The 25,473-nt window shown below is 41.5% G+C and overlaps 1 protein-coding gene across 7 annotated transcripts in view; it reads left to right on the forward strand.

Annotated features, from left to right (window-relative positions):
• The window catches only part of ITSN1 (intersectin 1), a 133,762-nt gene extending 108,555 nt beyond the window's left edge, over positions 1-25,207 (forward strand). For 5 of the 7 annotated variants that reach the window (XM_064152466.1, XM_064152465.1, XM_064152471.1 and 2 more), the window contains 11 exons: positions 5,994-6,115; positions 6,985-7,091; positions 8,455-8,638; positions 9,070-9,168; positions 9,996-10,163; positions 11,685-11,957; positions 12,488-12,609; positions 15,074-15,156; positions 15,262-15,345; positions 15,763-15,936; positions 16,820-25,207. In XM_064152466.1, coding sequence (XP_064008536.1) covers positions 5,994-6,115; positions 6,985-7,091; positions 8,455-8,638; positions 9,070-9,168; positions 9,996-10,163; positions 11,685-11,957; positions 12,488-12,609; positions 15,074-15,156; positions 15,262-15,345; positions 15,763-15,936; positions 16,820-16,968 — 1,565 coding nt within the window. In that variant the 3' untranslated portion in view covers positions 16,969-25,207. The remainder of the gene's footprint in view (positions 1-5,993; positions 6,116-6,984; positions 7,092-8,454; positions 8,639-9,069; positions 9,169-9,995; positions 10,164-11,684; positions 11,958-12,487; positions 12,610-15,073; positions 15,157-15,261; positions 15,346-15,762; positions 15,937-16,819) is intronic. The other 2 variants (XM_064152468.1, XM_064152469.1) reach the window with 1 other exon arrangement.
• The last annotated feature ends 266 nt before the right edge of the window (positions 25,208-25,473 follow it).

The raw sequence follows: 25,473 nt of genomic DNA on the forward strand, positions 1-25,473 counted from the left end.
TTTCTTGGAGTGGGGATATAGTGGGTGTGTGTAAAGACCTGAAACCAGGAAAGGTGATGGCTGGGGGTCTGCCTGAGAGGACAGTATAAAACTGGGCTGTGCAGTTCCTTCTATTTGGATCAGTGGCTCATGCTCTTGATTTGCTGTTACTGTACAGTAAGCAGTCAGGGGCTCAAGACAGGTCTTGGGTCATAATTCAGAAGTGACATTTAAAGTTACCTAATGTAAGCTGGTTGTCTCTGTCCATTTACATGTATCCATGCCCTCACATGTAGCATTTTATTCTCCCCAACCTGTTGCCTTCCTCTGGGAGGGACTTTTTACAAGAGTTTGTAGTGATGGGACAAGAGGGAAAGGCTTTAAGCTTGAAGAGGGCAGATTTAGACTGAATGTTAGGAAGAAATTCTTTACAGTGAGGGTGGTGAGACGTTGGGACAGGTTGCCCAGGGAGGTCATGAATGCCCTCTCCCTGGAGGTGTTCAAAGCCAGGTTGGAGGAGGTCTCGAGTGACTGGTTCTAGTGGAAGGTGTCCCTGCTCATGGCAAGGGGTGTTGGAATTAGGTGATCTTTAAGGCCCTTCCAGTCCAAACTATTCTATGAATATGAAAGCTAGATTTTTTTTTTCTGATCGCAAAATATAAGATCCTAACCTAAACCACTGCTGAATGGTTTTGCTATTGCAAAAGGAAGATGGTGGTATTGTGTTACACATGTGGTTTTGAGAGATGTTTTTGGGCATGTTCTAGAATTTTGGGGGTCGGAGGGCAGGATTCAAATTGTTATGAAAGATCCTTGAGTCTGCAGCTTGGTCTGTGTGGGTCAGCAGGAGTGGTCCCTCCAACTGATAATAGCTGACTGATGTGAACAGGAGGAGGAGGCTCATGTGTTGGTGGTGACTGGTCTTGGCAAAAAAACCCTAATGTTTCATTTTTTACAGCTGGGATTTTCCAGACTTGTTTCTAGATCTTGCTTCTATCCACCTCAGAGGGAAATACTCTGCTCTAACAGTAAACAGAGATACTAGGTTAGCTGAGAAATTCTAAACATGCTGAAATCACTGAAAATAGCTGTGAACTGGGGGGTTGCACTACAGAAGCTTGAGATGAAGAGATACATTTGATTAACAGACTCTGCTGTCCTCAGCAAAAGCTTGAGGTAGTCTATCAGTTGGATGGTCCATCTCACAAGATATTTGTGACTGATGATTTGAATGTGAAGCCAGTTGATAGAAGATTGTTTGGTGAAATGCTGCAATTCATTTGAGTGAAGGAATATTATGGTGTGCTCTTATTCCCTGCTTAAGGGTTTGATGGGAAACTGACATAATTTTTACTGGTTTGGGTTCCTTATAATAGATTCCTCTCTACTGTGATTTTGTCATTATGGACTGGGCCAGCAGGAGCTTTACAGTGAATCTGGCAGTTACTTTGTTTAGAAAATCTCCCTGAATTAGAAGAAATCAGAAGCTGAGTCCATGTATGTAGGTCAACGAGTTCCACAGCAAATCTTCCTTCTGAAAAAGCAGCATCTCTCGTGCCTTGCTTTTAAGCTTAGTAGTTAGCTTGTAAGGCCTAGATTTTTCAAGAGTGAGCTTGTAAGAAGGTGAAACAGCATGTTGAGTACTTGGTTTGATATCTGAAATAATTGTTTACATTCCTAGAATCCCTCAATGCTACAGGTGCTATGGTGATAGAAAGTCAAAGCACTAATTTCCAGTTACAGCATTTGAATATCAGTTCTGTAAGTTGAGAGTAACCAGTCTGATGATTGTGTGCAAATGCTTTTGCTTGGAGTTGTGCTGGTTATTCCATTAAAGGACAGAAATTTGTGTATGCACAGTACTGTGAGCATACAAAGTTAGCTATTGTAATGTCCCCATTCTTTTCTGCATGTACTGGACTGTAGCTAAGACTCGAATTTGGCACCTTTGAGATCTAATACTTGACCTTCTCAGAGCAGAAGAGAAAATATGAAAGAGTGGGGTACTCAGTAACTGAAAAGACAAGTGCCAGTGCCTGACTTTTAGTACCTGAATGGCCATAGGAATGAGGGACTGTGTGCTTTAAGTTAAACCAAATCTATGCTGACCTAAGGTCTCTTCAACCACAGGAGAGCTTTCCCATCTGTCTGTGGAAATGTCTGATATGGTGTTGCTTTCCAGCCCCTAGCAGGAGTCTCATTTAGTGAATTGAATTCATGAATGTTGTTATCACAGCTGCAAGTGGAATTTAGATGTTCATAAAAATACTTTGCACAGTACTTTATTGTTCATGAAAAAGTAGCTAGAGCCCAACAGCCTGACGTTTCCACTTGGAAAGCAACCTGGTTCTTTGGTGTTTTTAATACAAAGACAAGAAAAGTCTTTGTACTCGTGCACCTCATGAAGAAAATCCCTCATCAGGAAACTGTCTCCTGCATCTTCTGCTCAGATTGAAGCAGGATATTTTCCCAAATATTTACTGTTCAAAAGTAGACCATTTGGTGAAGTTCAGAGTATCTCATTTGCATCCCAGTTGGCTGGCTGTCAAGCTAACTGCTAAAGTACATTTCAGTTTAAAATGTTAAAAGCTTCCTCTAAAAGGTTGGTGGTTGGAAACCACACTTCAAACTAAGGTCATCAGCATCTTTGAAGAGTGAACTTCCCCAGTGTCTAGAGAAAAACACTTGGCTTGCTTTTAATGAGGCTGACAGTGCATGGAGAGAGCTGGTTCTGTCTGTTCGACCTCTGGTTTACGTGCTAAGAAAATACTCTGAAAGCATCCATTTATTAAAGAGAAACACAGCACTTGGCTTTTGGAATGTGCCTCTTGTGGCATAAAATGGATAGTTCTCAAAACTTCATTTCTAGAAAATTTTCAGTTGTATCTTTTAAAGATATCTCAGTGGGGTGCTGTCAATAGTCTTATGCTTCCAATCTCATCTCCTCTCAGCTTTTTTAATCATAGAAGAAACTACTTGTGTGCTGCATGTACTGGCTTTTCCTTTCCTTTCTTTTTCTTTTCCTTTCTTTTTCTTTTCCTTGCTTTTTCTTTTCCTTGCTTTTTCTTTTCCTTGCTTTTTCTTTTCCTTGCTTTTTCTTTTCCTTGCTTTTTCTTTTCCTTGCTTTTTCTTTTCCTTGCTTTTTCTTTTCCTTGCTTTTTCTTTTCCTTGCTTTTTCTTTTCCTTGCTTTTTCTTTTCCTGTCTTTTTCTTTTCCTGTCTTTTTCTTTTCCTGTCTTTTTCTTTTCCTGTCTTTTTCTTTTCCTGTCTTTTTCTTTTCCTGTCTTTTTCTTTTCCTGTCTTTTTCTTTTCCTTGCTTTTTCTTTTCCTGTCTTTTTCTTTTCCTTGCTTTTTCTTTTCCTGTCTTTTTCTTTTCCTTGCTTTTTCTTTTCCTTGTCTTTTTCTTTTCCTGTCTTTTTCTTTTCCTTGCTTTTTCTTTTCCTGTCTTTTTCTTTTCCTGTCTTTTTCTTTTCCTGTCTTTTTCTTTTCCTTGCTTTTTCTTTTCCTTGCTTTTTCTTTTCCTGTCTTTTTCTTTTCCTTGCTTTTTCTTTTCCTTGCTTTTTCTTTTCCTTGCTTTTTCTTTTCCTTGCTTTTTCTTTTCCTTGCTTTTTCTTTTCCTTGCTTTTTCTTTTCCTTGCTTTTTCTTTTCCTTGCTTTTTCTTTTCCTTGCTTTTTCTTTTCCTTGCTTTTTCTTTTCCTTGCTTTTTCTTTTCCTTGCTTTTTCTTTTCCTTGCTTTTTCTTTTCCTTGCTTCCTGTCTCCCCTCTGCCTCCCCACTGTCTCCCCTCTCTTCCTTTTTTGTTTGTTTTAAAAAGTCAAATCTATCACTGCCATTTCATGAGCACCTGAAAGGAGGTTGTAGCCAGATAGGGATTGTCCTCTTCTCCCAGGCAACCAGTGATAGAACAAAAGGACACAGTCACAAGCTGTGCCAGGACAGGTTTAGGCTGGGTGTTAGGAACAAGTTCTTCACAGAAAGGATGATTGGCATTGGAATGGGCTGCCTGCAGAGGTGGTGGTGTCACCATGCCTGGAGGTGTTTAAAAGGAGACTGCATTGGGGCATTTCATGCCATGGTTTAGTTAATTAGAAGATGTTAGGTGATAGATTGGTCTCGATCTCAAAGGTCTTTTCCAAGCTGGTTCTTTCTGTGATTAGCTAAAACAGCAGTTGAAGGCAGTCCATTCAAAACATAATGGTGCTGCATGTGGACCTTGCTAGTGGCATAGTGCAGAGTCAGCTCCTGAGTTACATTTGGGAAGCTAAAGATGCAGTATTAAATTTATAAGCAAAGAACCAAAAGAGTTGTGTGAGATGTGATCAGGAGCAGTAATGGTTTACTTTGTGAAGGCTTATGTAAGCATCTGATCTGAAAACATCTCCATCAAATCTCGGTAGGTCATTGCTGATACTGGTGAAGAACATGTGAAAAAAGCCTCAGCCATTTAAAACACCATAAACTGAAGGTCATCTTGGAACAATTTTTCAGTCACAGCTTCTTCCATAAGGAAAAATTGCTTCAGTGGGGAGTATACTGAATGTGCCCATACTTCATTGAGGGATGGGGGAAAGGAATTAAGTTGAAGCACTTTGATCATATATGAAAGGTTGCAAGTAGTGCATTTTTAAAACAAAATGTTTTCAACCTTTCGATGTTTGAAATCACCTTTGCTTTGTGAAATCCATTTTACTTTGTGCAGAAAACTCACAGAAATATTTAACATGTGAATCTGGAAGAAAATATTCTACTTGCCAGGATAATTTAATTGGATTTAATAAAAACTGAGGGTCTAGAATTTATACAAAAGTCTGGCATCAGCACAGGATAAACATAAGGGAGGTGGTTTGCAAAAGTTAAAGGACAAAACTAATGGAAGATGAGTTTTCAGTTACAAAATTTCCTGTGCTTTTAAAGGAGAACAATAATTAACTGATTTGGCTTTGCCTATAAATTAGTGAGATCACAGAATGTTAGAGATTGGAAGGGACCTCTAGAGATCAAGTCCAACCTCCCTGCCAAAAGCAGGATTGCCTAGGGTAGTCCACATAGGAATGCTTCCAAGCAGGTTTTGAAAGCCTCCAGAGAAGGAGACTCCACAACTCCCCTGGGCAGCCTGTTCCAGTGCTGTGTCACCCTTGCTGTGAAGTTTCTCCTCATGTTGAGGTGAAACCGTCTATGTTCAAGTTTGTATCCCTTGTTCCTTGTCTTATTACTGTGTGCTACCAAAAAGAGATTGGCCCCATTCACTTGACACCCATCCCTCAGAGAAGTCTTCCAGTGACCTCCATGTGTTCTGGCTCCAGACCTCCAAATCTGTAAAAGCAATTTTTAATTGAAGCGTGAAGAAGAAAGTAAGCTCTCCAGTACCTGCTTGATTAGGATGCTGACTTTGACTAAAAGGATAAAGTGAACCTTGAATTGATAGTATCAGTAAGCCAAGAGCTTATATGTAATTCCAAAATGCCCATCAGAGCATTAAGGTTACTCTAGCACTCTTTCCTAATTGTTTTCATTTTAGGATATCTTTATGTTCTCTTTGTTAGTAGCATCAGATGAAGCTTTTGCCTCCTTTTTTGTTAACAGCTATCCATTTGGGGATCTGTTTCACAGTGTGGCTCCAGTTGAATAACACAACTAAAGAGAAAAGTGAACTTCAGGGTGAGGTTGGAAATGGGCAGGTAGTGGTGAGGGTGAGTTTTAAGCTTTGCCACAAGAGAAAATTTGGCACTCAGAAATGGCCTTGTATAAAAAAAATAAAGGGGCAAGCAGGTTAAATACAATAATAGATGAAGCAATGCTAGCTTTGTGCCGTTACATGTCCATAATGATCAAGCAAACTGAACAGGCAGTAGTGACAGTTCATTACTTGAACTCTTTATTACAACTGCTACAAATTAGAGACTCGTAGAACTGTTAAAGTTGGAAGAGACCTTTGGGATCATCATGTCCAACCACTATTGATCTGAATCAATAAATGACTGTAAGTAAAGTTTAGGATCCTTTTGTGTTTTCCAGGGTGTGCAGACTTGCATCTCCTGGATATGTTGACGCCTACAGAAAGAAAAAGACAAGGATACATCCACGAGCTCATTGTCACAGAAGAGAACTATGTAAATGATCTGCAGTTGGTAACAGAGGTAAGACAGCACAGCAGTGTTAGGAGCAGGTTTCAGTCACTTACCTTCTCAAAGTAAATCAGTAATGTCACTGTGCAAACTCATTTTGTATCACTGTAATGTTTGACTCCCCAGGGATTATCTATATTGATTTTTCTATCTCTAAATAGCTATAGATATACAGATATAATGTGTGTGTGGGCGTGTGGGTGCAACTAATGTTAAGCCATCACCAGAACACTGGTGTTTAAGGCGTCACTCTAATAAACCCTTTTTGGTCCTTATTTTGAATGTTCATTCCCCATGTATGAGTTCTTAAAATTGAAGCTCATTTTCCACATTTATGGTGGCCCTCAGTTACTGCTTTACTATGCTTGTCTTTAAATGTTCCAAAGTGGATCTCAAACATGGAAAGGAAGGGAATTGGTACAGATCCAGACAATTCTTTTGTCTGAGAAGAAAAGCTGTTTGTTTTTTTTTAAACAGAAGCCAAGATACACAAATCTTAGACAGTATGAAATAAATCAGAGCTTCTGTGAAAGTGTCCAAAGAAAAACGTATTTTCAGTTTTGATATTCAAGTAACTCTGGGATATTTTGCAGGAGACTTCTGATTAAAATTCCACAGTTTGTACAGGTCATAGTTACACCTCCAAAAAAAATTTAGAATATTCTCTTCTAAAGCCATAGACCACTCACAAATGTATTATCAGGGAATAGCATGAGTCTCTGCAGCACAGCACATGTTGGAAATCTGTTCCAGTGAGTACCAAGTGCTACTCTGAAGTAAAGTGTTCTCATCTCCTGACTAAGGGAATAAGCATCAGTCTTAGACACTTTAATTATCCTTACCATATACTTTCTAAATGGCTTAATTTTCTGCATCTATAGATCTTCCAGAAACCACTAATGGAATCTGAGCTGCTAACAGAAAAAGAAGTTGCTATGATTTTTGTTAATTGGAAGGAGCTCATTATGTGCAATATAAAACTACTGAAGTAAGTTTGGTTTTCTTCCTCCCGTACACATACTTAGGAAATACAAAATCCAAGCCTCTCCACTGCTGCTTCTTTTAGCTGTGGAAAAATATTTGCCAGTTATGCAGGTGGTAAGCCAAAGTGCCATGCGTTTTTCCTTGTTGCAAAAAGCAAAATGTTAGCAATATTTGCTATGACTTACTGTTGCTGTTGAGAAAAAAAAAACACAACAATTTTTTGCTAAGTATCTGCCCTTACTTTGGTCTTGGGGTACTTGTGCTTCAGGAGGCACTCCTGAAGAGTAGCGCCTGCCAAGGCTACTCATGATCCTGTTGTAGGCTTCTACTTCCTATGCCACAGTCCATACTCAGTTCCAGTCCTGTTATTCTTGAATGCAAAACAAGGCACAAAAAGCTCTGCTTCCCTTATTCTAAGTTAGCTGATGCATCTCATTAGTTATTGTAGGCTTATAGCACCTGAATGAGCTGTTTTGTGAGTAGCAGCCCAAACAAAGCCTGATTTCCTATGGATTTGTGTCCAGAGTACCCTGCACCCTCCCTTCCAAAGTCTCCAACTAGTGCAACCCAATGCTACCTCAAAACTGCACACAGTGCAAGTACTCTTATTTCTCCCTTCATTCACCATGGCCTCTGATGGATACAGTTCCTTCCTAGCTGTATCTTTCTCACCCACCCTACTGCTGCAACAAGACACGGTAAATGCTGTGGCTGGTTTGGAAACACACTCATGCAGGTTGCTTGTCTGCTCATTGCTAGAGAAACTAAGTGAGGACTGAGTTAAACCTGTACCTTCAAGAGCAAGAGGATTAATGAAATTCCTTTGTTAAAAACTGAGCTGCTAATTTTTGTTGAACTAAGAGGGATTTTATAACTTCCAGGGTTCTGCTCTTTTGAAAAATGTATTTGGAAATGGATGCAAGATGAAAAGTTATGGCAATGATAGGACAAATGCACACAGTTCAATAACAGTAAACCTCCTTTCCTTAGGAAGCCAGGTTGAGAGCTATAAGTAGCTTTGAGCTTAAAACAGTGGTAAGATTTTTATACCTCATTCACTAGCATATCTGTTACTGTCTAAACTAATAGAAAAGGAAATTACATTCTTTTTTTCTATTGAATCTGATCTGGCATTGCCATAAGTTAGTGATAGATAACAATTTGGTTAGCATAGTAGGGGAAAATGTTGGCTGAGAGTGCAGTGTTGATTATTGTGTGCTTACAGTACGCAGTAAACCTTCTGGCTGATCTGTTATTCAGGGAACTCTGTTTCAATGATGATTCAGAATCAAGCAATTAATTTCTTAAATGAAGAATCATTCTTTAGTGGTCTACCTATAAAACACTCATGATCTTTTCACATCTAGGGCTTTGCGTGTGCGTAAGAAGATGTCTGGAGAGAAGATGCCAGTGAAAATGATTGGTGACATACTGACAGCTCAGCTGCCACACATGCAGCCTTACATTCGGTTCTGTAGCTGCCAGCTCAATGGGGCAGCACTCATCCAGCAGAAGACAGATGAAGTCCCTGAGTTCAAGGAGTTTGTTAAAGTAAGAGAATAAGCAAGCACCATGAATTTTGTGCTCACTGAAGTGAGCTCATAGGTTTTCTGATTCACAGACCAGTCTCCACAATGCTCTCTATTGGGCTAGAATGAGGTCTTCTGACTGAAGCACTCACTGAAGGAATAGGTTTTATCAAACACCTACAGAGCCATAGAGTGCTTTGTTTGCTAAACTGATTTTACTGTAAGATGCTGGGGCAGTATGAAGATGCCCTTCTCTTGCACAGACAAGGCAGGTGGAGAATGTGTTGTAAAAAGCAACGAACGGTTCTACTGCACTGACACTGTGATCTCAGAACAGATTTAATGGAAGCCTGGTTGTCGTTTGTTGCCTTACCTTTTCCTTTCTTGAAGGGGCTAATTTTGCAGGGTTTAAAACCAACTGACTAACACCATTTTACCTCTCTAATGTTTCAGAGGTTAGCAATGGATCCTCGCTGTAAAGGAATGCCACTCTCAAGTTTTCTACTAAAGCCTATGCAGCGGGTAACCAGATACCCACTAATCATTAAAAACGTACGTTTGTTTGCACAGATGATTTTTTTTGGTGCTGCTTTGCTTATAACTTAATTACAGGGTAGTTTTCCCTGTTTGTGTCATTGCCATGCTAGGGAATGTGGGGTATCCTTTTCTGTTTGATCAGGCTAGAGAAAATGTGGTAACTTATTTGGCTTCAGCAGAGTAACCTGATGTTTCCATTAGAAACAGTGGTATAACGAGCACACAAAATCCCAGAAGGCAGTAAATGCTGAATGGAAACTCTCATGTTAAGATAACAGGAGCAGTAGGCCAATCTTATGCTCATCTTTGCCTTTTCCACGCTGTCCACCCATAGTCTGGCAAATGGCATTCATTGTGCAAACCTGAATGCCAAGTTGTTGCAAATTACATTACCACACAGTTTATATTGCTGGGTAGCTTACAACCCTTTCCTGACACTCATCTGTTGTCTAAAACCGTTCTGAGTAACGATATTGAACTTGGCCCAAGATTTTTGCAGGAAATGATTACCTTTATCTATTGCAAAAGCTGGATGTTGGCATTTAAAAGATTCCTTAAAACAGTTTTGAAAGTGTTTCTGTATGTGGCTGGAATTTACACACTTGCATCAGAAGAGTGAGTGGTGTACTGATGCGAAGGTTCTGCAGGCATTCATTTCAGCTGTCCACAAACAGACAGTTTGTCTCCTATTTTTCATTCTTGTCAAGGAGGGAAATAAATTTGAAACTTACTGTCTGGCTCTGATGAAAACAAAGAAATAAAACAGAAGTATAGAGCTGACAATATGATTACATTTTAACTACAGACACCAGAAGAGGCTAATGTGTTTTATTTATCTGTAGATAATAGAAAACACCCCTGAAAACCACCCTGACCACAGTCACTTGAAGCATGCTCTCGAGAAAGCAGAAGAATTATGTTCTCAAGTAAATGAAGGCGTGCGGGAGAAGGAAAATTCGGATAGGCTGGAGTGGATCCAGGCTCATGTTCAGTGTGAAGGCCTGTCAGAGGTAAACAAAGTGCTCTCTAGAGTAACACATAGGTGGGCACACCTCTCCACCAGTTGGGAAGAAACCATAGCTCATTTATGGCACTGCATCAGAGGACAAACACTGTAATTAGCCAAGTCATATAATCTTCAATCTTTTGTTTTCATCTGTCCTTGGCTCCTTTTCACCCCTGCACATGATTCTTTTCACCCCTGCACATGATCCTTCTCACTGCTTATGGTATTGCTTTCTGTATGATAAATGCTGCCTTTGTTGCCTGGCTCTGGATTAGTACCAGGTTGAATGCTGCAATTTTCAACCACAACTTTCTGATTTCATAGCTCTTAATAATGCAGTGGTTATTGTGCTACTGTATCTCATCCTGAAGCTATACCTGACCATCCTGGAGTGCTTTAAATCTCATCACAGGAAATGTTTACGTACATTTTGAAAACTCAAGAACACTGATCAAGTCTCTCTCAAGACTTTACAAAAGAGAATTGCAGCCTCTCATTGCATATTATTTCTTAAGGTAACATGCTAAGTTTCTCTACTGAAACTATAGTGAAAATATTGTATTGGTGTGTCCTGCAAAAGGATGGAGGGTATTTTGATGGCCTCTCTTCTCTATTACTGATGAAGGCAGGCAGATCATAATAGATATTAAAAGTATGCATTGAGTTTTCAGTTCTAGAAGATAAAAGCTAATAAGCATTAGTTGGTTTATAACTGGAAGAAAATACATTTTATCATCTGAAATCTTTCAGGGGAAAGACTCGCATGACAATGTCAGAAGGGTCAGAGACATATTCAGCTGTCTTACAACAACTGGAAGGAAGACAGCTGTGTTTATCTTCCATACATGACATCTGGCCCTAAAACACCAAAAGTATTACCTGAAACACCAGCTGGCTGTGTGCTGATGCAGTCATGCCAGTAACATCAGTCTTGAATCTGTGGCAAAGAACAAGCCAGCCTTCCCCTGGTTTTCTCTCTCAGATGTGTCTAATCTGTCAAAGGAGTCACTCCAAATCTGGCTGCCTGGCCAACTAGGATGGCAAGAACTGTGTCATCACCTAGTGAGAATAGCCCTGAAGACTACATTTGAGGAAAGGGCAAGCCTCTATTCACCTGGTAAAAACTTCCAGATAAGTCTTAAATTCTGCCCTTTCCAGCCAGCTGTCTTCTAACTCTTGGTATTGTGGGTACACAAGAGCCCTTGTTAAGAAAGCTCAGCACTTGGAGAGGCCTTTATCGTAGCTCCTGCTAATCCAGGACAAGTCATCATCGGCTCAGTTCCATACACAGAAATGCATGCATGTGGCAGAGAAACTCAAAAGGTGGCACAAATGCTTTTGGCTTATCTCTGACTGCCCAGCCCATGCCCTGCAGAGCTGATGTGCTGCCTTAAAGTTAATTTTCACGTAGCCTTCCTGTGACTCCCACTGCTTATCATGCGGAAGGCAGAGACATTGCTCCTCATCCCTGTGACACAAATTGAAAGCAATGCCAGGACTCAAAACTGTATTTGATCTCTTTCAGGGGAGCCCCGATTGTTTCACTTTATACACTGCGTTGTTCTTCTTCTTCTACTTTTCGCAGCAACTTGTGTTTAATTCTGTTACAAACTGCTTGGGACCGCGCAAGTTCCTGCACAGTGGGAAACTCTACAAAGCCAAGAGTAACAAGGAATTGTATGGCTTTCTGTTCAACGATTTCCTCCTCCTGACTCAGATCATAAAACCTCTTGGCTCTTCTGGCACAGACAAGGTCTTCAGCCCCAAGTCTAATCTGCAATACAAAATGTACAAAACTGTAAGTACCACCCTTAAATGGTGGCTCAGATGCTTTATACGTTAACAGCACATACAGACGGCAGCAGCTCCCATACTGGGTGTGTGAGCAATAGCCTTTATGTAGGAGATGTTTGAAAGCTTTGGCACGTGCTGAGCATGCTGGGGACTGATGGCAGGAAAGCTGGTTGGTTGCTGTAGTGAGGTGAGAAAGGATGCTTCTGAAGTTTTGTTAAAACAACCTCTTCAGCAAGAGGTCACATGTGTCAGGGAGGGATGGGGGAGAGTGGTTTTGCCTCCTCTTTGTGGGAAAGGAGAGATTGCGTTATGAGGCTGCTTGCTTACTTTAGAAGTGTTCCCAGACTCTGGAGGCACCTTTATCTTTGAAATTAAGAGCATTTTTAAAAAGACATGCTTGAAGAAAGATTGGAGGCAGGCAGAAGGGGAAAGATACTAGAGGCACAAGATAAAGCTGTTTTAAGTTGCTCTCTGTTGCATGCATCTGTTCAATTATTGTGCAGTAGAGCTCCAGCTTTGCCTAATGTTTTACAGCCCATTTTTCTAAACGAGGTACTAGTGAAATTACCCACAGACCCTTCTGGAGATGAGCCCATCTTCCATATCTCCCACATTGATAGAGTCTATACACTCCGGGCTGAAAGCATTAATGAAAGGTAAGTACCTGCATAAGCCGTGTTAGTACTGAGTTTGAACGTGATGTACACGTGCAGAGCAACTCTCCAAGCAGTCTGACTGGAGAATTCCTTCTGCTTGAGAATATGGTAATAATACATGAAAAGGGGAAAGTAATAATGATCTTTCTGAATTCTGCTAAAATCAATGTTGAAATGGCTAGGAGGCCTGATACGTGTTTCACATTTTATATTGGCATAAGGAAGATAAAAGATGTAGTCCTGCTGCCTTCTGTTAACACCTGTTTCTTTGTGCTAGTGCAAGCATTTACAGTATCACAGTATCAGTATCACCAAGATATGAGTGCACGTTGAGTGATCTTGAGGGGATCATTTGTATGAGTGCACGTTGAATGATCTTGAGGAGAACTTGAAGTTGGACCAGAAGCTTCTAAAGAACTACCAAACTAAGCCTAGTTAGTTTTAATTCAGTTCACTTCAGAACAAAACAGTCAAAAAAGGGCAACCTCAAAACCACATCTGGTGATCTTTATTTCCAGCAAGCTTATGGAGACAGGATTACACCAATATATACTCAAAAGGGTTCTCTACAAAAATGTAAGGTCTTGAAAGATAACTTTTGTTTAAAACAAAGGCAAGCTGAAAGTGCAGCAACACCTCCCCCACATAGCATAGACATCATGTTATGTCAACTTGCAAATGCATGGCCCCTCAAACTTTGTGCATAAAAATGTATAGAACGTCTTTGCTGCAACGTTTTGCCTGCCAGACAGCATTACTCCTTGTGAGTTAAACACGTCGCTTTTCTTGCAAAAGGTCACACTTTTTATGGATCCCCTTTGGGGTGCTGTCTGCCCTGTGTGCCACAGACTGAACAGGTATGGTGGTTAGATGATGAAAATTGACACTTTTAAACTTGAGACACAAATCAGACTATAGCAGTAATCATCTTTTCTGCATCAAAGCGTTCACAGCTGTAGGCATAAATCTCTAAACTCTGTACCACATTCATCCTGCCTTGCTGGAGGAATTCCTGTGGTGTTTAAGCATGCTATGCTGAACTATCAGTGGAAGGAGCCAGATGTTCACATACTGAACACCATCTGATGGTGCCTGCCTCCCTCCACTCTACAGAGAGAACCCACAGGAGTTGGTATCCAAATCTGGGCATTTTAGTCAAATGCCCTTACGTAGGTGGGAGACAGCCTTTGAATTTCTTTGATGCCAGAATTGCTTACTAAATAAATGCAGCATTTAGGTAAGAGGAGACCTTGTAGTGGCCTTCCAGTATCTGAAAGGGGCCTACAAGAAGGCTGGGGAGGACTATTTACGAAGTCTTGTAACAACAGGATGAGGAGTAATGGGTTTAAATTGGAAGAGGGAAGATTTAAACTAGATGTTAGGAAGAAGTTCATTACAGTGAGGGTGGCAAAACACTGGAGCAGGTTGCCCAGGAAGGTTGTAGATGCTTCCTCCCTGGAGGTGTTCAAGGCCAGGTTAGATGAGGCCTTGAGTGACCTGTTCTTGTGGGAGGTGGCCTTGCCTATGGCAAGGGGTTGGAACTAGATGATCTTTGAGGTCCCTTCCAACATAATCCATTCTGTGATCCCTCTAGGTTTTCATCATGGACTTGCTTTTAATTAAGAGCAAGAGAAACAAAACATTAGCATCAATGAGCAATTGATTTGTCCACTTAATCTTAAATGAGCTTTATTATCAAAGACTTGGTATGCTTCTGAAGCTGCTATTTACCATTTAGGGCTCATCTGAAAGACAGAATGGTCCTTAAGTTTTTAGTTTTCTTGAGCAGCTTTCTGTGCAGAATACAGGTGTGTGCTCAAACCCAGACCAGTTTAAATAGCTACAATGCTCTGTGGAGCAGCAGCTCTTCATTTGGGGTCAGAAATGAATCCACAATTTCTTGGTTCTCTCATTTTGCCTTGACTGAGGTCTCAGGCTCCCTTGTATGTCACAAAGAGATCCTTTGGTACCCCTTGTCCACACAGTTTCTCTGTTAATCTTTCTGTTCAGTCTCTTAAGTGTGAAATGGTTTCCCAGAAGGGCCCATGGGAAGCTGCGATCATTCATCATTTGATGATGAGCTTCATGAATCTCGGGGCTCAGAAGGATGGCCACTTTTAGTGACCCCAAGATTTCATGTAAAAATCCTTCTGAGCTACAAGAAGTGAATTGATTACAGTAAAGCAAAGGGCTGGGTGAAAGCAAGCCTGCTATCTATATCTTTTGCTTGTGCTTCTCTTGAGCTTTCTTTGTGTGGTGGGATCAGCCAGCTTGGTATGGCCAAATTTTTGCGGGTGCTATAAATTCCAGCAAGATCCCTTCCAGACAGACAGTGAAGCAAAGCCTTTGATGGGCCTGGAGTCTTGGCTAGGAAGGAGCTGTGTTTCCATCTGCTGTACTTCAGGGAGAGGAAATGGAAATGGTATTTTGCAACTTTATTTTTTTTTCTCCTTTCCTTCTGAAGGACTGCCTGGGTTCAGAAGATCAAAGCTGCTTCAGAACTTTACATAGAGACTGAAAAGAAGAAGAGGGAAAAGGCCTACTTAGGTACAGCATGGGGTGCAAGGTTCTCATCTTTTGTGTAAAGTGTGTACAAGCCCACGGGCAGGAAAGTTGCTAATGTTTTTTTCTCTCTACTCTGTTTCACTACAGTTCGCTCGCAAAGAGCAACAGGCATTGGGAGGCTGATGGTGAATATTGTTGAAGGCATTGAACTAAAACCTTGTCGGTCCCATGGTAAGTGCCTTGGTTTTTTCATAACATGCTGTCTGAAGAAGACATTCCTGTTTGTCAGACCACCTTTGAAGGAGATTTTGTCTAGAATAAGTTTTTATAAAGTTTTAATGAACTTCAACTAAACAAAAGTGATTTTGTTCAGTTCAGTAGCAGTCATGCAGCTGCCCCATATTAAGCAGTTGTTTTGGACAAACCTAGTTTCCAACATCTGAGTCATGTAGTAAGACATCAAAAGCCACAAAATCCTAACATGAAGACTAAAAGGTGCATTTTTACCTTCTACACCTTGTAGAACCGTGTCCCTGTTCATTATAATGGCAGTGAGGCCACGGTTTTCCCCTTGCATGTTTGCTGTAGGAGTAAAACGTAATTTAGGAGGAAGATCAGGCTCTTTTCTGTTTGTTTCCATCTTCCCAGGAAAGAGTAACCCATACTGTGAAGTGACTATGGGCTCTCAGTGCCACATTACCAAGACAATACAGGACACCCTTAACCCGAAGTGGAACTCCAACTGCCAGTTTTTTATCAAAGACCTCGAGCAGGACGTGCTTTGCATTACAGTGTTCGAGAGGGATCAGTTCTCCCCAGACGGTAAGTAGCAAGCTGCCACCCTTCCAAGGGTGTTTTCAACTCTCCCACGTTGAAGAGGTGCATGCCTGCCCGGATCGATCCCAGAATTAAGAAAATTATTTGAATTGAAAGGGACCTTTAAAGATCATCGAGTTCCAACTCCAGTAATGAATTCCTTTACATATTGGGAGCCTGCTCACCCTTGCTCTCCACTGGAGAATCAGCAGAAAAAGAGTCAAGCACTCTCTGGTTTTGTGGGAGTTTCCTTTATTGTGCAGCTTGACAACTCAAGTGTGGCTTGCAGTTCTGCTAAGTCTTTAAAAAGCTGAGTGCTGGTTGCATATGGACAGATTAATGCAGGAGGAAATGTCTTCAAGTTCCTGTAATATGCCTAACTCATTTCATAGCTTGGGGTAAAAATGTAGAGCATTTAAGAGTGTATTTTGGAGTCAGTCTCTCAGGACTGTCATTCCTGTGGCCAGTGCCAGTTTGCTCACAGACCTTAGCTGCCTGTGTGATGCACAGCCTGGCTCTATCATCTCCAGAGGGATCCACACTCTAGTTGGCCTATGTAGCAGCCTTTGGCCTTTTTTTTTAACCTATCATAAGATAAATAAGCTACTGAAACAAGACAGCTGTGAATTTACTCAGTGGGTTTTTCTGCTTATGGGACAGTTTACTTCTAATGCTGCTGTTTTCTAGTGTGGTCTAGCTAAAATCCTCTTCTGTGCAGATTGGTAGCCTTTGTCCATCTTCAGCTGCAAAAATACGGTTGGACTGAAGACTTGTTTTCTCCTTTGTGTCATGTGTAGATGGAAGCTTAGTTCCTTCTGCAAATTAGGAGTTTTTTGCAATGCTGAAGAGTCGTGTCACTTACTGAGCATGCTGTCTTTTTGCATTTCAGACTTTTTGGGCAGAACAGAGATCCGTGTGGCAGACATTAAGAAGGATCAGGGTTCAAAGGGACCAGTTACAAAGTGTCTCCTTCTGCATGAAGTTCCAACAGGGGAGATAGTCGTCCGACTAGATCTGCAGTTGTTTGATGAGCCTTAGAAGGAAAGGGACCAACATTTTATTTCAGTCTGAGCTGACTGCAATAGGTGTCTGCAGAAGCTGTCGCAAAATCCTTACTGGTGTGGTAAGAAACTACTGCTTGCCCTTCACACGTTAAGAGGGTTATCAAAGCAAACAGGAGCACCTTTGTGCCTTGATAATTCTCACTGAAAAATGAATCTCAGTTTAGTGAGGAGATTTTGCTCTATTTCTCTATGTGGACCTTGGTGTCAGTTTCCTGGGTTTCTGAAATAACCTGGTTGTTCTCTGTGCTCCAGTCTGCAAGGCCGGCAAACCACACAGGTTGCTGTGCTTGCTCCACTCACCCTACTCTTTAATTTACATGAAGTAGGTGGTGCTGGTGTGTTTTGGAGGCTTTCTGCAGGGTTTTCCCCCTCGAGGAATTCTGTGCCTGTTGCTCAGCACAGTGGTGTGTAAATGTAATGTGAATGGAAGGAGCAGTTACGCAGTAAGAAGATCCTTGAAGATCTTCATAATTGTACTGAAAAAACTTAAATAGTCTATTATCTATAAAGAGAGAAGATTCTATTAGCATACCACTTCATGCCTCATGTTACCCCTGAAAATACACTTATATACAAGCCTTCTGCACAGAGATGAATTGCTCTCCAGAAGAGTCCACCCACTTGGTACCTTTGGAAGCTGCTGTTTTCTATAGGACTGTAGGTGTTTGAACAGTAAGTGAAGGATGATCCCTGCTCTATGTTGTGGTATTCCACTTTGATACACCTTTACTTCTGCTGTTTGGCTGTGACCACAGGTGGATGATCTGTCATCTGCAGCGAGGAAGGAGGAAAAAAATCACAGTGCTAAATTCTGCAATCAGTGGTGATCAGCTATTTAATTGTTTTGTGCTTAACTGTGCTTGACACCGTGTTACTGAATCCAGGGCAGCAGCACGCTGTAGCTCACCAAGGTGCTTGTGGCAAGCCAGGGTGATCGCAGGTGCGGTGGACACAACCAGAGACAGAGTGCTTGTGATGGTGCAGAGTGAGTAACCCAAAAGTAAAAGCCTTGTCATCTGGGAGAATGCCAGAGCTTGTATATCCGTTGATCTCTACAAATACACACGTATAGGCCCATATCCAGCAGGCTTTCCTTGTCTGGCCAAGCACCCAGCTCTAAGTGTGCACTTACGTCTTGTTTCCTTTAAGCACATGTGTAAGTGATTTGCTGAGTCTGGGCTGAAGAGAGATTAGACCCCCCAGGAGTAAAATTCCTTGTTGTTCTGCTTGGGTTTGTTCTGTTCATGACCTATCATGCATACACTGGTATTTTTGTAAGGACTGTATTTCCGAATGGGAGGTGTCAGCCTGTTCATTAGCATGTGGACGTTCTCGTGGAGCCTGTTGTTAGGTTTTGGTGTTCCTTGCATGTCCTTTCAGTACTGGTTTTCACCTTTCCTGTGTAGGTGGTGTTCTCTAGCACTACAGAGTCTTATTGATTTCCATTAGGAAATTAGGATATATTCTTAACGGATAGGTAGGTACAGTCTGGTAATAAGTGTAAACTGTGCTGGGAAGTGTCTGTGTATTATAATTCCCTAAAAGACCACTGTAATGTTTCAAGCAATGGGAGGGGGGGAGGGGGGAGAGGGAGGGGAAATGTATGTTGGAGGGACAACAAAGTTTACATTTCATACTTTTCAGAATCGCTTTATTATTTATTTATTGAAGATAGTGTAGAATTTTGTATCAGAAATGACAGACATACTTATGTATTTTTTGAAACAAAACAGAGAATACACACTTTAGTTATAAACTTTCAACTGACCACATTTTAGAGGGAGTGTAACTTCCTAGGCATGCATTTGTTTACCACTAACTGGCTGAAAACACAATTAAGAGAACTTTAAGTTTCTATTTTTCAATGTTGTTAAGAAAATGGTTTCAATTAAAATATGTAAATAGTACTAAACCCATGCTTTCCTAATTCCATATCAATACATTTTATTAAATATAATGTATATGGAAATACACATTGTTGTGGTAGGATAAAAAGGAAAAAAAAAAGTGATAAAATCTATTAATGGAGTAACATTAAATGTCATTGTCTAACCTTTTACTGCTGTCCTAATTTTACTCAGTAGCTGTAAATACGGTGGACACTCATCTCAGCAGTTAAAAAGTAGCATCACTTTTTTAATGGTATCATTTCACCAGCATGAATTACAGCAACAACTAAATAGACAAACAGGACAAAAAAAAAAAGTAAAAAAATGACCATGGTTGTGATGCAGAAATCCTGGATTTTCAAAATCCTGGGTTTTCAAAAGGAGCCTCAAAGGGCTGTTCCTTCCTCTGAGACTCAACTGGTGTTCAAAGCTGCAGGGGCTTCTCTCAGTTTGTGACCCTTGTCATGGGCATGTACAACTGCACCATTCTGGGGAGCCATAGCAGCACCATCACTTGTGTTTTCCCACCTACCCTCTATGCACAGCAGTGTTTAACTCCCACTAATGTCAATAGGAGTTACTCGAATGTGATGATGGATGATGAAAGGCTGTAGTTTCGCTCATAGATACCTAATGAATCCCTCCCTCATCACTGCTTTAATCCTGAAGAGAAAGCTTGTCCTAATCCTTGTGCAGTAAGGGCGGAATGTAGGTGTGCTCTTGGAGCCTGTCGACTTTGCATCAGGATGTCACTATTTTTTTTGCTTGCTCACCCTCAGTGCTCTGTAGCATATTGGCACTGTTCCCAGTGCTTCCCAGATGGAACTCCTTTTTGCCAGGGTTAGCCAAAGGTTCTTGGAAACCCTGTGACTCCTGCCTGGTGTTCCCTGTTCAGGAATGTTGCAGTCTTGTGCATTGCTTTGCGTGAACTCCACAGCTTGCAGCGTGGGCTGCAAGTTTTTGCTTTTCTACCCATTGCAGCTGCACAGGTCTGCTCATCCAGGACATCATGGTATAAAGGCTTAGGCCTTCTACTGAAAACAAGAGGCTCGCTGGCTGTGTTCTGACTAGTGCTTTCCCAGAGAAAACTGCAAGCTGCCCTAGGCTTGTTTAATTAACCTCTGTGTTCTGAAGAGCTTCGGAGAGGGGCACACAGTAGTACCTAGGAAGTTAGGTATCTCTTCTCAGATGTGGAAAGTCATCTGGCATTACCACAATCTCTGAAGGTCAAGCTGTCATCAGTGCCATGTGCTGGCTGCTGGGCCAAGCTCTGCTAGTCTGTGCTGCCGGTATTGAGTACCCATATTTATGCAGACCATGCTTTTCAGATGCTGACTGTTGATTTCTGAATGTCTCCATCAAATAGCACATGTTGGCTCACAGGTCTCTTTCCAGTCCCATCAAGATGTGTGTAAGCTTTTCTTAATGTTATGCAAAACTACCACTGCAAAAGAATCAAAGCCTGGATAATAATTCTGGATTGAAAGAGCAGATTTGTGCAGATGAGGATCCCCACTAAAACACACGTGTTGTAAATCTGTATATTGTGGAGTTCTGGGACTGGGTCTTTGCATTTGCTTTGGTGAACTTCATCTTTGCAGAAAGGCTGAATACCAGGTCTCTTAGTTGCTATGGTGAGAGTAACTCCAAAGCACTGGTGAGGCTGAACTTGTACATGGGCCAGTGGCACTGGCCACCAAGATGCGGTTTTGTTTCTACCTTTTAGCACACTCTACTATTTTGGAGAAGACATTTTGCTTTGAAGTCATTCTTCAGCATCCAACTCATTGGCTGGCAGTCAAGCCTCTCTCAAAATAGTGCTGTGACTTACTTTTTAATGCTTTCTCTGCCTTCAGTTGAAATGGTGGTCTTGCTTTGGATGAACTGGGAGAAAAAAAGTCCTAGAAGAAGAGAGAGCAAACTCTGTAGCTGTGAGAAAATGTGCAATGGAAAAAGGTCCACCGGGAGGTTGTGTCCCAAGCTGTAATTCAGAGTATCACATTTTTCCCCGAGGTACATTGATTTTTATAAGGAGAATAGTGTTTCTCTCTAGCACTTCCTTGGCTGCAAGTCTTGTGGTAGAACTCAGTGCCACTTCTAGAAGTTATTAGAATTACTTTTGAAAGATGCTGGTAGCTGAGAACTGGCAGAATGTTAATGTTGTTGTGGCTGCAGATGGGACAGGATAGCAAAGAGGGGAAAGGAAGGAATTTTTTATGTTTTCCCTAGAGATGGTGTGTGTAGTTCTTTTAAAATGAGACCTACAATCTCAAAGCTGAACTTCTGTTATCCAGGACCTCAAGCATTCATAATGCAACACCAGTGATTAATGACACACTATGTGTTTGCCCTCCGCCTGGGGAGAGCTGCACTGGTTTTAGCGCAGCTTTGTATGTGTGCAGGAGTTTGCATGCACTTTTCTGTAGGACTGGACGTTTTTGGTAACACATTGGTAATACCTTCAGTATATAAAGCATTTGTAACAGCTCTTAACACTTCTCTTTCTGGAAATGATTTTCTGAGATATGCCTCTGAGGGGCTTAGCCACTGTGTTATTTCAAGATGCTTTCACAAGGACTTCATAGGCTCATAAACATTGAGTCAGGCTCTTTTCTTTCCTGGTGCCACTCATGACCATCCAGGAGGAACATGAGTACATGCCCTTCCATGCAAGGAATCACTTGCACCAGCATCAATATGCCAGTTTCTGTCTTTCAAAGGACTTGTTCCCCTAGCCAGCAAATACCTCATACAATTGCAGGCTAGGATCATCAGGATGGCTGGCTGTCCTTTCACTTGAATCCCTCCCCTTTTAGGACCTCGCCATCATTTTAATTGCAGTGAGAGTCAGCCTCATCTTGTCAAGCTGCCACAAGAGAGCTTTCTCCCTGTGGACAGGAGGCAGCCCTTCAGAAAAGCTTGACCACCTGAGGTCATTGGCCTCTGTACTTGGTCAGATATGACTGGAGGTCATTGTATCCAGCACAGGTTAGCTCCCCCTTTCAGGGCTCCAGCCTGCCACTTGAGCACTCACCTGTGTTATCCTTCCCAGCAGTGCCAGGCTGTGAGCTCCTGCTGCCGTTGCTGTGAGCCCATTGCCTGTGGTTCATGTGATTAGGGTTGAGGCTCATGTTCCATCACCTAGACACCCTCCTCATGCCTAGAGATTTTCCCTGCCTGCTGAGCCTGTTGGTTCCCTCCAACCCAAACCCCGTCCGTGTTGCACAAATGAATGGCAACATGCTTTGCACCTCATCTCACTGCCATGCTCTGTTGCAGTCTCACTAGGTGTTTCTTCTGTGCAAGTCTGGTAAATAAAGTGGTGCTTCTGTCCTGTGATGAAGTCTTTGGTAAGCATCACTCCTTCCCTCTAAGCCCAGCTCCCAAAGCTCAGCTGTGTGAAACAGTGCTGTTTTCAGGACTCTTTTCTAGGCTTTTCCCTCACAGCTCATTGTGCCCTGACCCCACAGCCCCTGGCTCAGCAAAGCACTTCAGCAGATGCTTAACTTTAATTTGTGCTCCAATTCAGCACAAAGATACCATGAAGCCACCTGAGTAGCTGCCTGCTTTGCTGGGGATGCATGGAGGAGTTCAAAAGGCTTTGATAAGGTAGAGTCTACATTATGAAGTTGGTTCAAGTTTTGCAAGATTCAATAGAGCATCAAATGAGAAGTCAAGATTAGAAAACAAAATACAGGAGTAGTTATAAAATACAAAAGTAGTTTAGAGTCTCTGCAGCTGGATCTGTTTTCTTCCTTATCATCCCCAAACTGGTTTTAGCCACTGAAGTCACCAGAGTCATATTTATTGGACGAATCATAATTCTTAATGCTCAGAAACTGCAGCACATTTGGGAAGTGCTGTAAAATACAAATCTGTCAGGCTGACCTTGGCCTCAGCAATGCCAAGTACTTTGCCAAGTGTAGCACTGGTGGAAAACCAGTCTGTAAAGCCCTGAGGTTGCACACAGCTGGCGAAGTGACTTGGGCACCTTGAAAGACAGCATGTCACTGAGCTGACACTAAGCCAAATAACCAATCAACTACAGAACTTTTTTCTAGATGCACTTAATTCTTATATATTTTCTCAAGATGAGTTTTTATGAGGGAACTTTTTAAATCTTCATTTTGCAGTTTTTTTACCCTTTAAAAATAAACCACTCTTTTTGTTACATGTGAGTAGGGTTGTCGGGGCGGGGGGGAACATTGTGGCTAATGCCTTTTTTGTAATGGTATTGAATACACTTTCAAAACTAATATGTGACAACTCCAGACTTCTACTGCAACAGTGGTGTCTAGTTCCATAGCACTCTGCTTGCCATGGTGGTCCTCCAGTTAATTCAAATCCAACAGTCAAACCCCCTTGAAACATAGAAAAGCTGAGAATTAGGTTAAATCACCTGAGTCTTGAGGGGTTTACTCTGTACCAACATTCCACACATATCCTAGCATTTGTTTAGCCCCAGCACTCTTGTCCTATGTGCATAGCAATGTATCTATAGTTAAATACATGGTTCTCTATATCTGTGTGAATATTTGTGTATATAATATGAACCCACAGCTCTGTTGTCACTGTCAAATACTGAGTAAACCTAACAGAGACATGTTTATAGGCACCTAGTTTTGTTCATTTAAATACTTTAAAATAAGAGGATTGTCCTTGGGAAATTATTTTTCTGTACATAGGAGGATATATTTAGGACCTAATTTAAAAGACTAAAGAACTGCAGTAAAATATATATTAAACTAGCCTAGTTGCCTGATATAGTTGTCAAAGGCTCTGCTGTGACTGTAGCTGAATTCCTGTGCTGCTAGGAAAGCTGCAAAAGCATCACTAACCCTGGATTTTGTGGTAGGTTCTGAAATCTTAATGTGCCATGCAAGCAAAGGGAGCTGGTGCTTCCTCTGAGACCCCCTCCAGACAACAGCTTGTGCCCACTACAGTGAGCTTGAGCGAAAATAGAGAGCTGGCACACAGGGGCATGGGCAAAAAGAAATAGGGGCAGAGTTAAGAACTGGATGAAGAGCAGGATATCTGCCCCACTTCCCAAAACGTGTCTGGGTGCATATCAGGTGATGCATTGGAAGGGAAATCCTTCCCAGCTGTAGTGGCTGCTCCATGGGAAGGGCCTCGTGGTGAAACCTGTTCTTGCTAGAAGAGGGGAGATTGGGTCTGCGACTGAAGCACTGCTGCAGGTGCTTGGTCCACTTACTGCCCCTGCTCTTGCTCCCTTTTGCCTTGTCTCACAGCATCTTACAGTCTCTCCTAGGTTTGCACAAATGTACTCTCTCCAGGATGTCCTCTGCAGCACCACCTGAACCTTCATGCCAGCATGGAGGGGCCTGCACTGCCCCTCCTGCACTGCATGCATCCACTCCACCTACACAAGGCTCATAGCAAGCTACTAATGCTGCATGTAAGTGCTCCTGCCATGGTAAGACAACCCTTACCCCATGAGGAAAAGACAAAGCTGCCTCCATGGGGCAGGTTTTCCTCCAAGGCTTGAGCTTTGTTAAGAGCTTGTGCAGAATTGCCCTGTTCCAGTCTTCGAGCTGCTGAAAAGGAGTTTAGATTCCATCAGCCTTTACTGAGCGTGTGATGGGTACTTTCTACTTCGTGTTGGTTAAACTGCTGAAATTAATAGATAGCTGTAGGATTTTTTTTCCAGTGTTGATACTTTGAATTGCAGAATTCCCACTCCTTGCTGATGGGCATCTTACTTTTTAGTGCACCTTTTGCTGCCAAACAAGTAGTATCAGTTAGTTCCCTTCTTTTTTTTTTCTCTTCAAAAAAAGTATCATATTGTCTGTTGTATTCTTATGATCCTGAAAATTACAAAGGCACTGTAAAAGGTCTGGCAAAACAGAAAGAAAAAAGGTTTTGGTTTGGGGTTTTGTTTGTTTTCAGAGAAGATGGAATTAATTTGTATTGTTCATTTATATCACATCTACTCCTTCTACAGTAAAACATTTGTACTGTGGAGTTGGCTTTTTTTCAAAGCATCTGTAATAGGTATAATGAATAATTACAAATCAGTCACCATTGTTTCTCACAAGACTATTTCAGTTCCTGTCAATGTGTTGTTTCCTCAGCCACATTTGGTTATGTAATTCTATTTACAAACAAGGTCTCTTTAAGCAGAAGTCCTTGAATGTGTTCATCTGTTTGAGGTGTTGTGCTGCTTCCCAGACTGCGGCCACCAAGGTGGAAACTCCCAATACAGTTTTAGGCTGTGTGATTTGTTTGACACAGATGAGAACTGTGGTTGTTGTGCAAATGAAATTTTGCAAGAATAAACCCATCTGTTTGGTTTTTTTTTTTTAAGTTTAACTGTGTACTGTTGCATTCTTGAGAAGCACTGAAGACCACTGATATGTCAGACTCCTTAAGTGAATCTTCAGATGAGTTATTTTTGACAAAAGGACCATCTAGGTAGGAGCAAAGTGATAGACCCAGCAGCAGGGAAATCATGAAATTTAGTGTCTTTGTAATGCACTGTTTGCATTGTTTTCAGATTTGAAAAGTGAGATTTGTACAGATCTGTAGTATAACAGCAAAAATACATTACCACAGTTTAGTAATGGGGAAAA

The sequence above is a fragment of the Pogoniulus pusillus genome, chromosome 12, assembly GCF_015220805.1.
Source record: "Pogoniulus pusillus isolate bPogPus1 chromosome 12, bPogPus1.pri, whole genome shotgun sequence".
NCBI lineage: Eukaryota > Metazoa > Chordata > Aves > Piciformes > Lybiidae > Pogoniulus > Pogoniulus pusillus.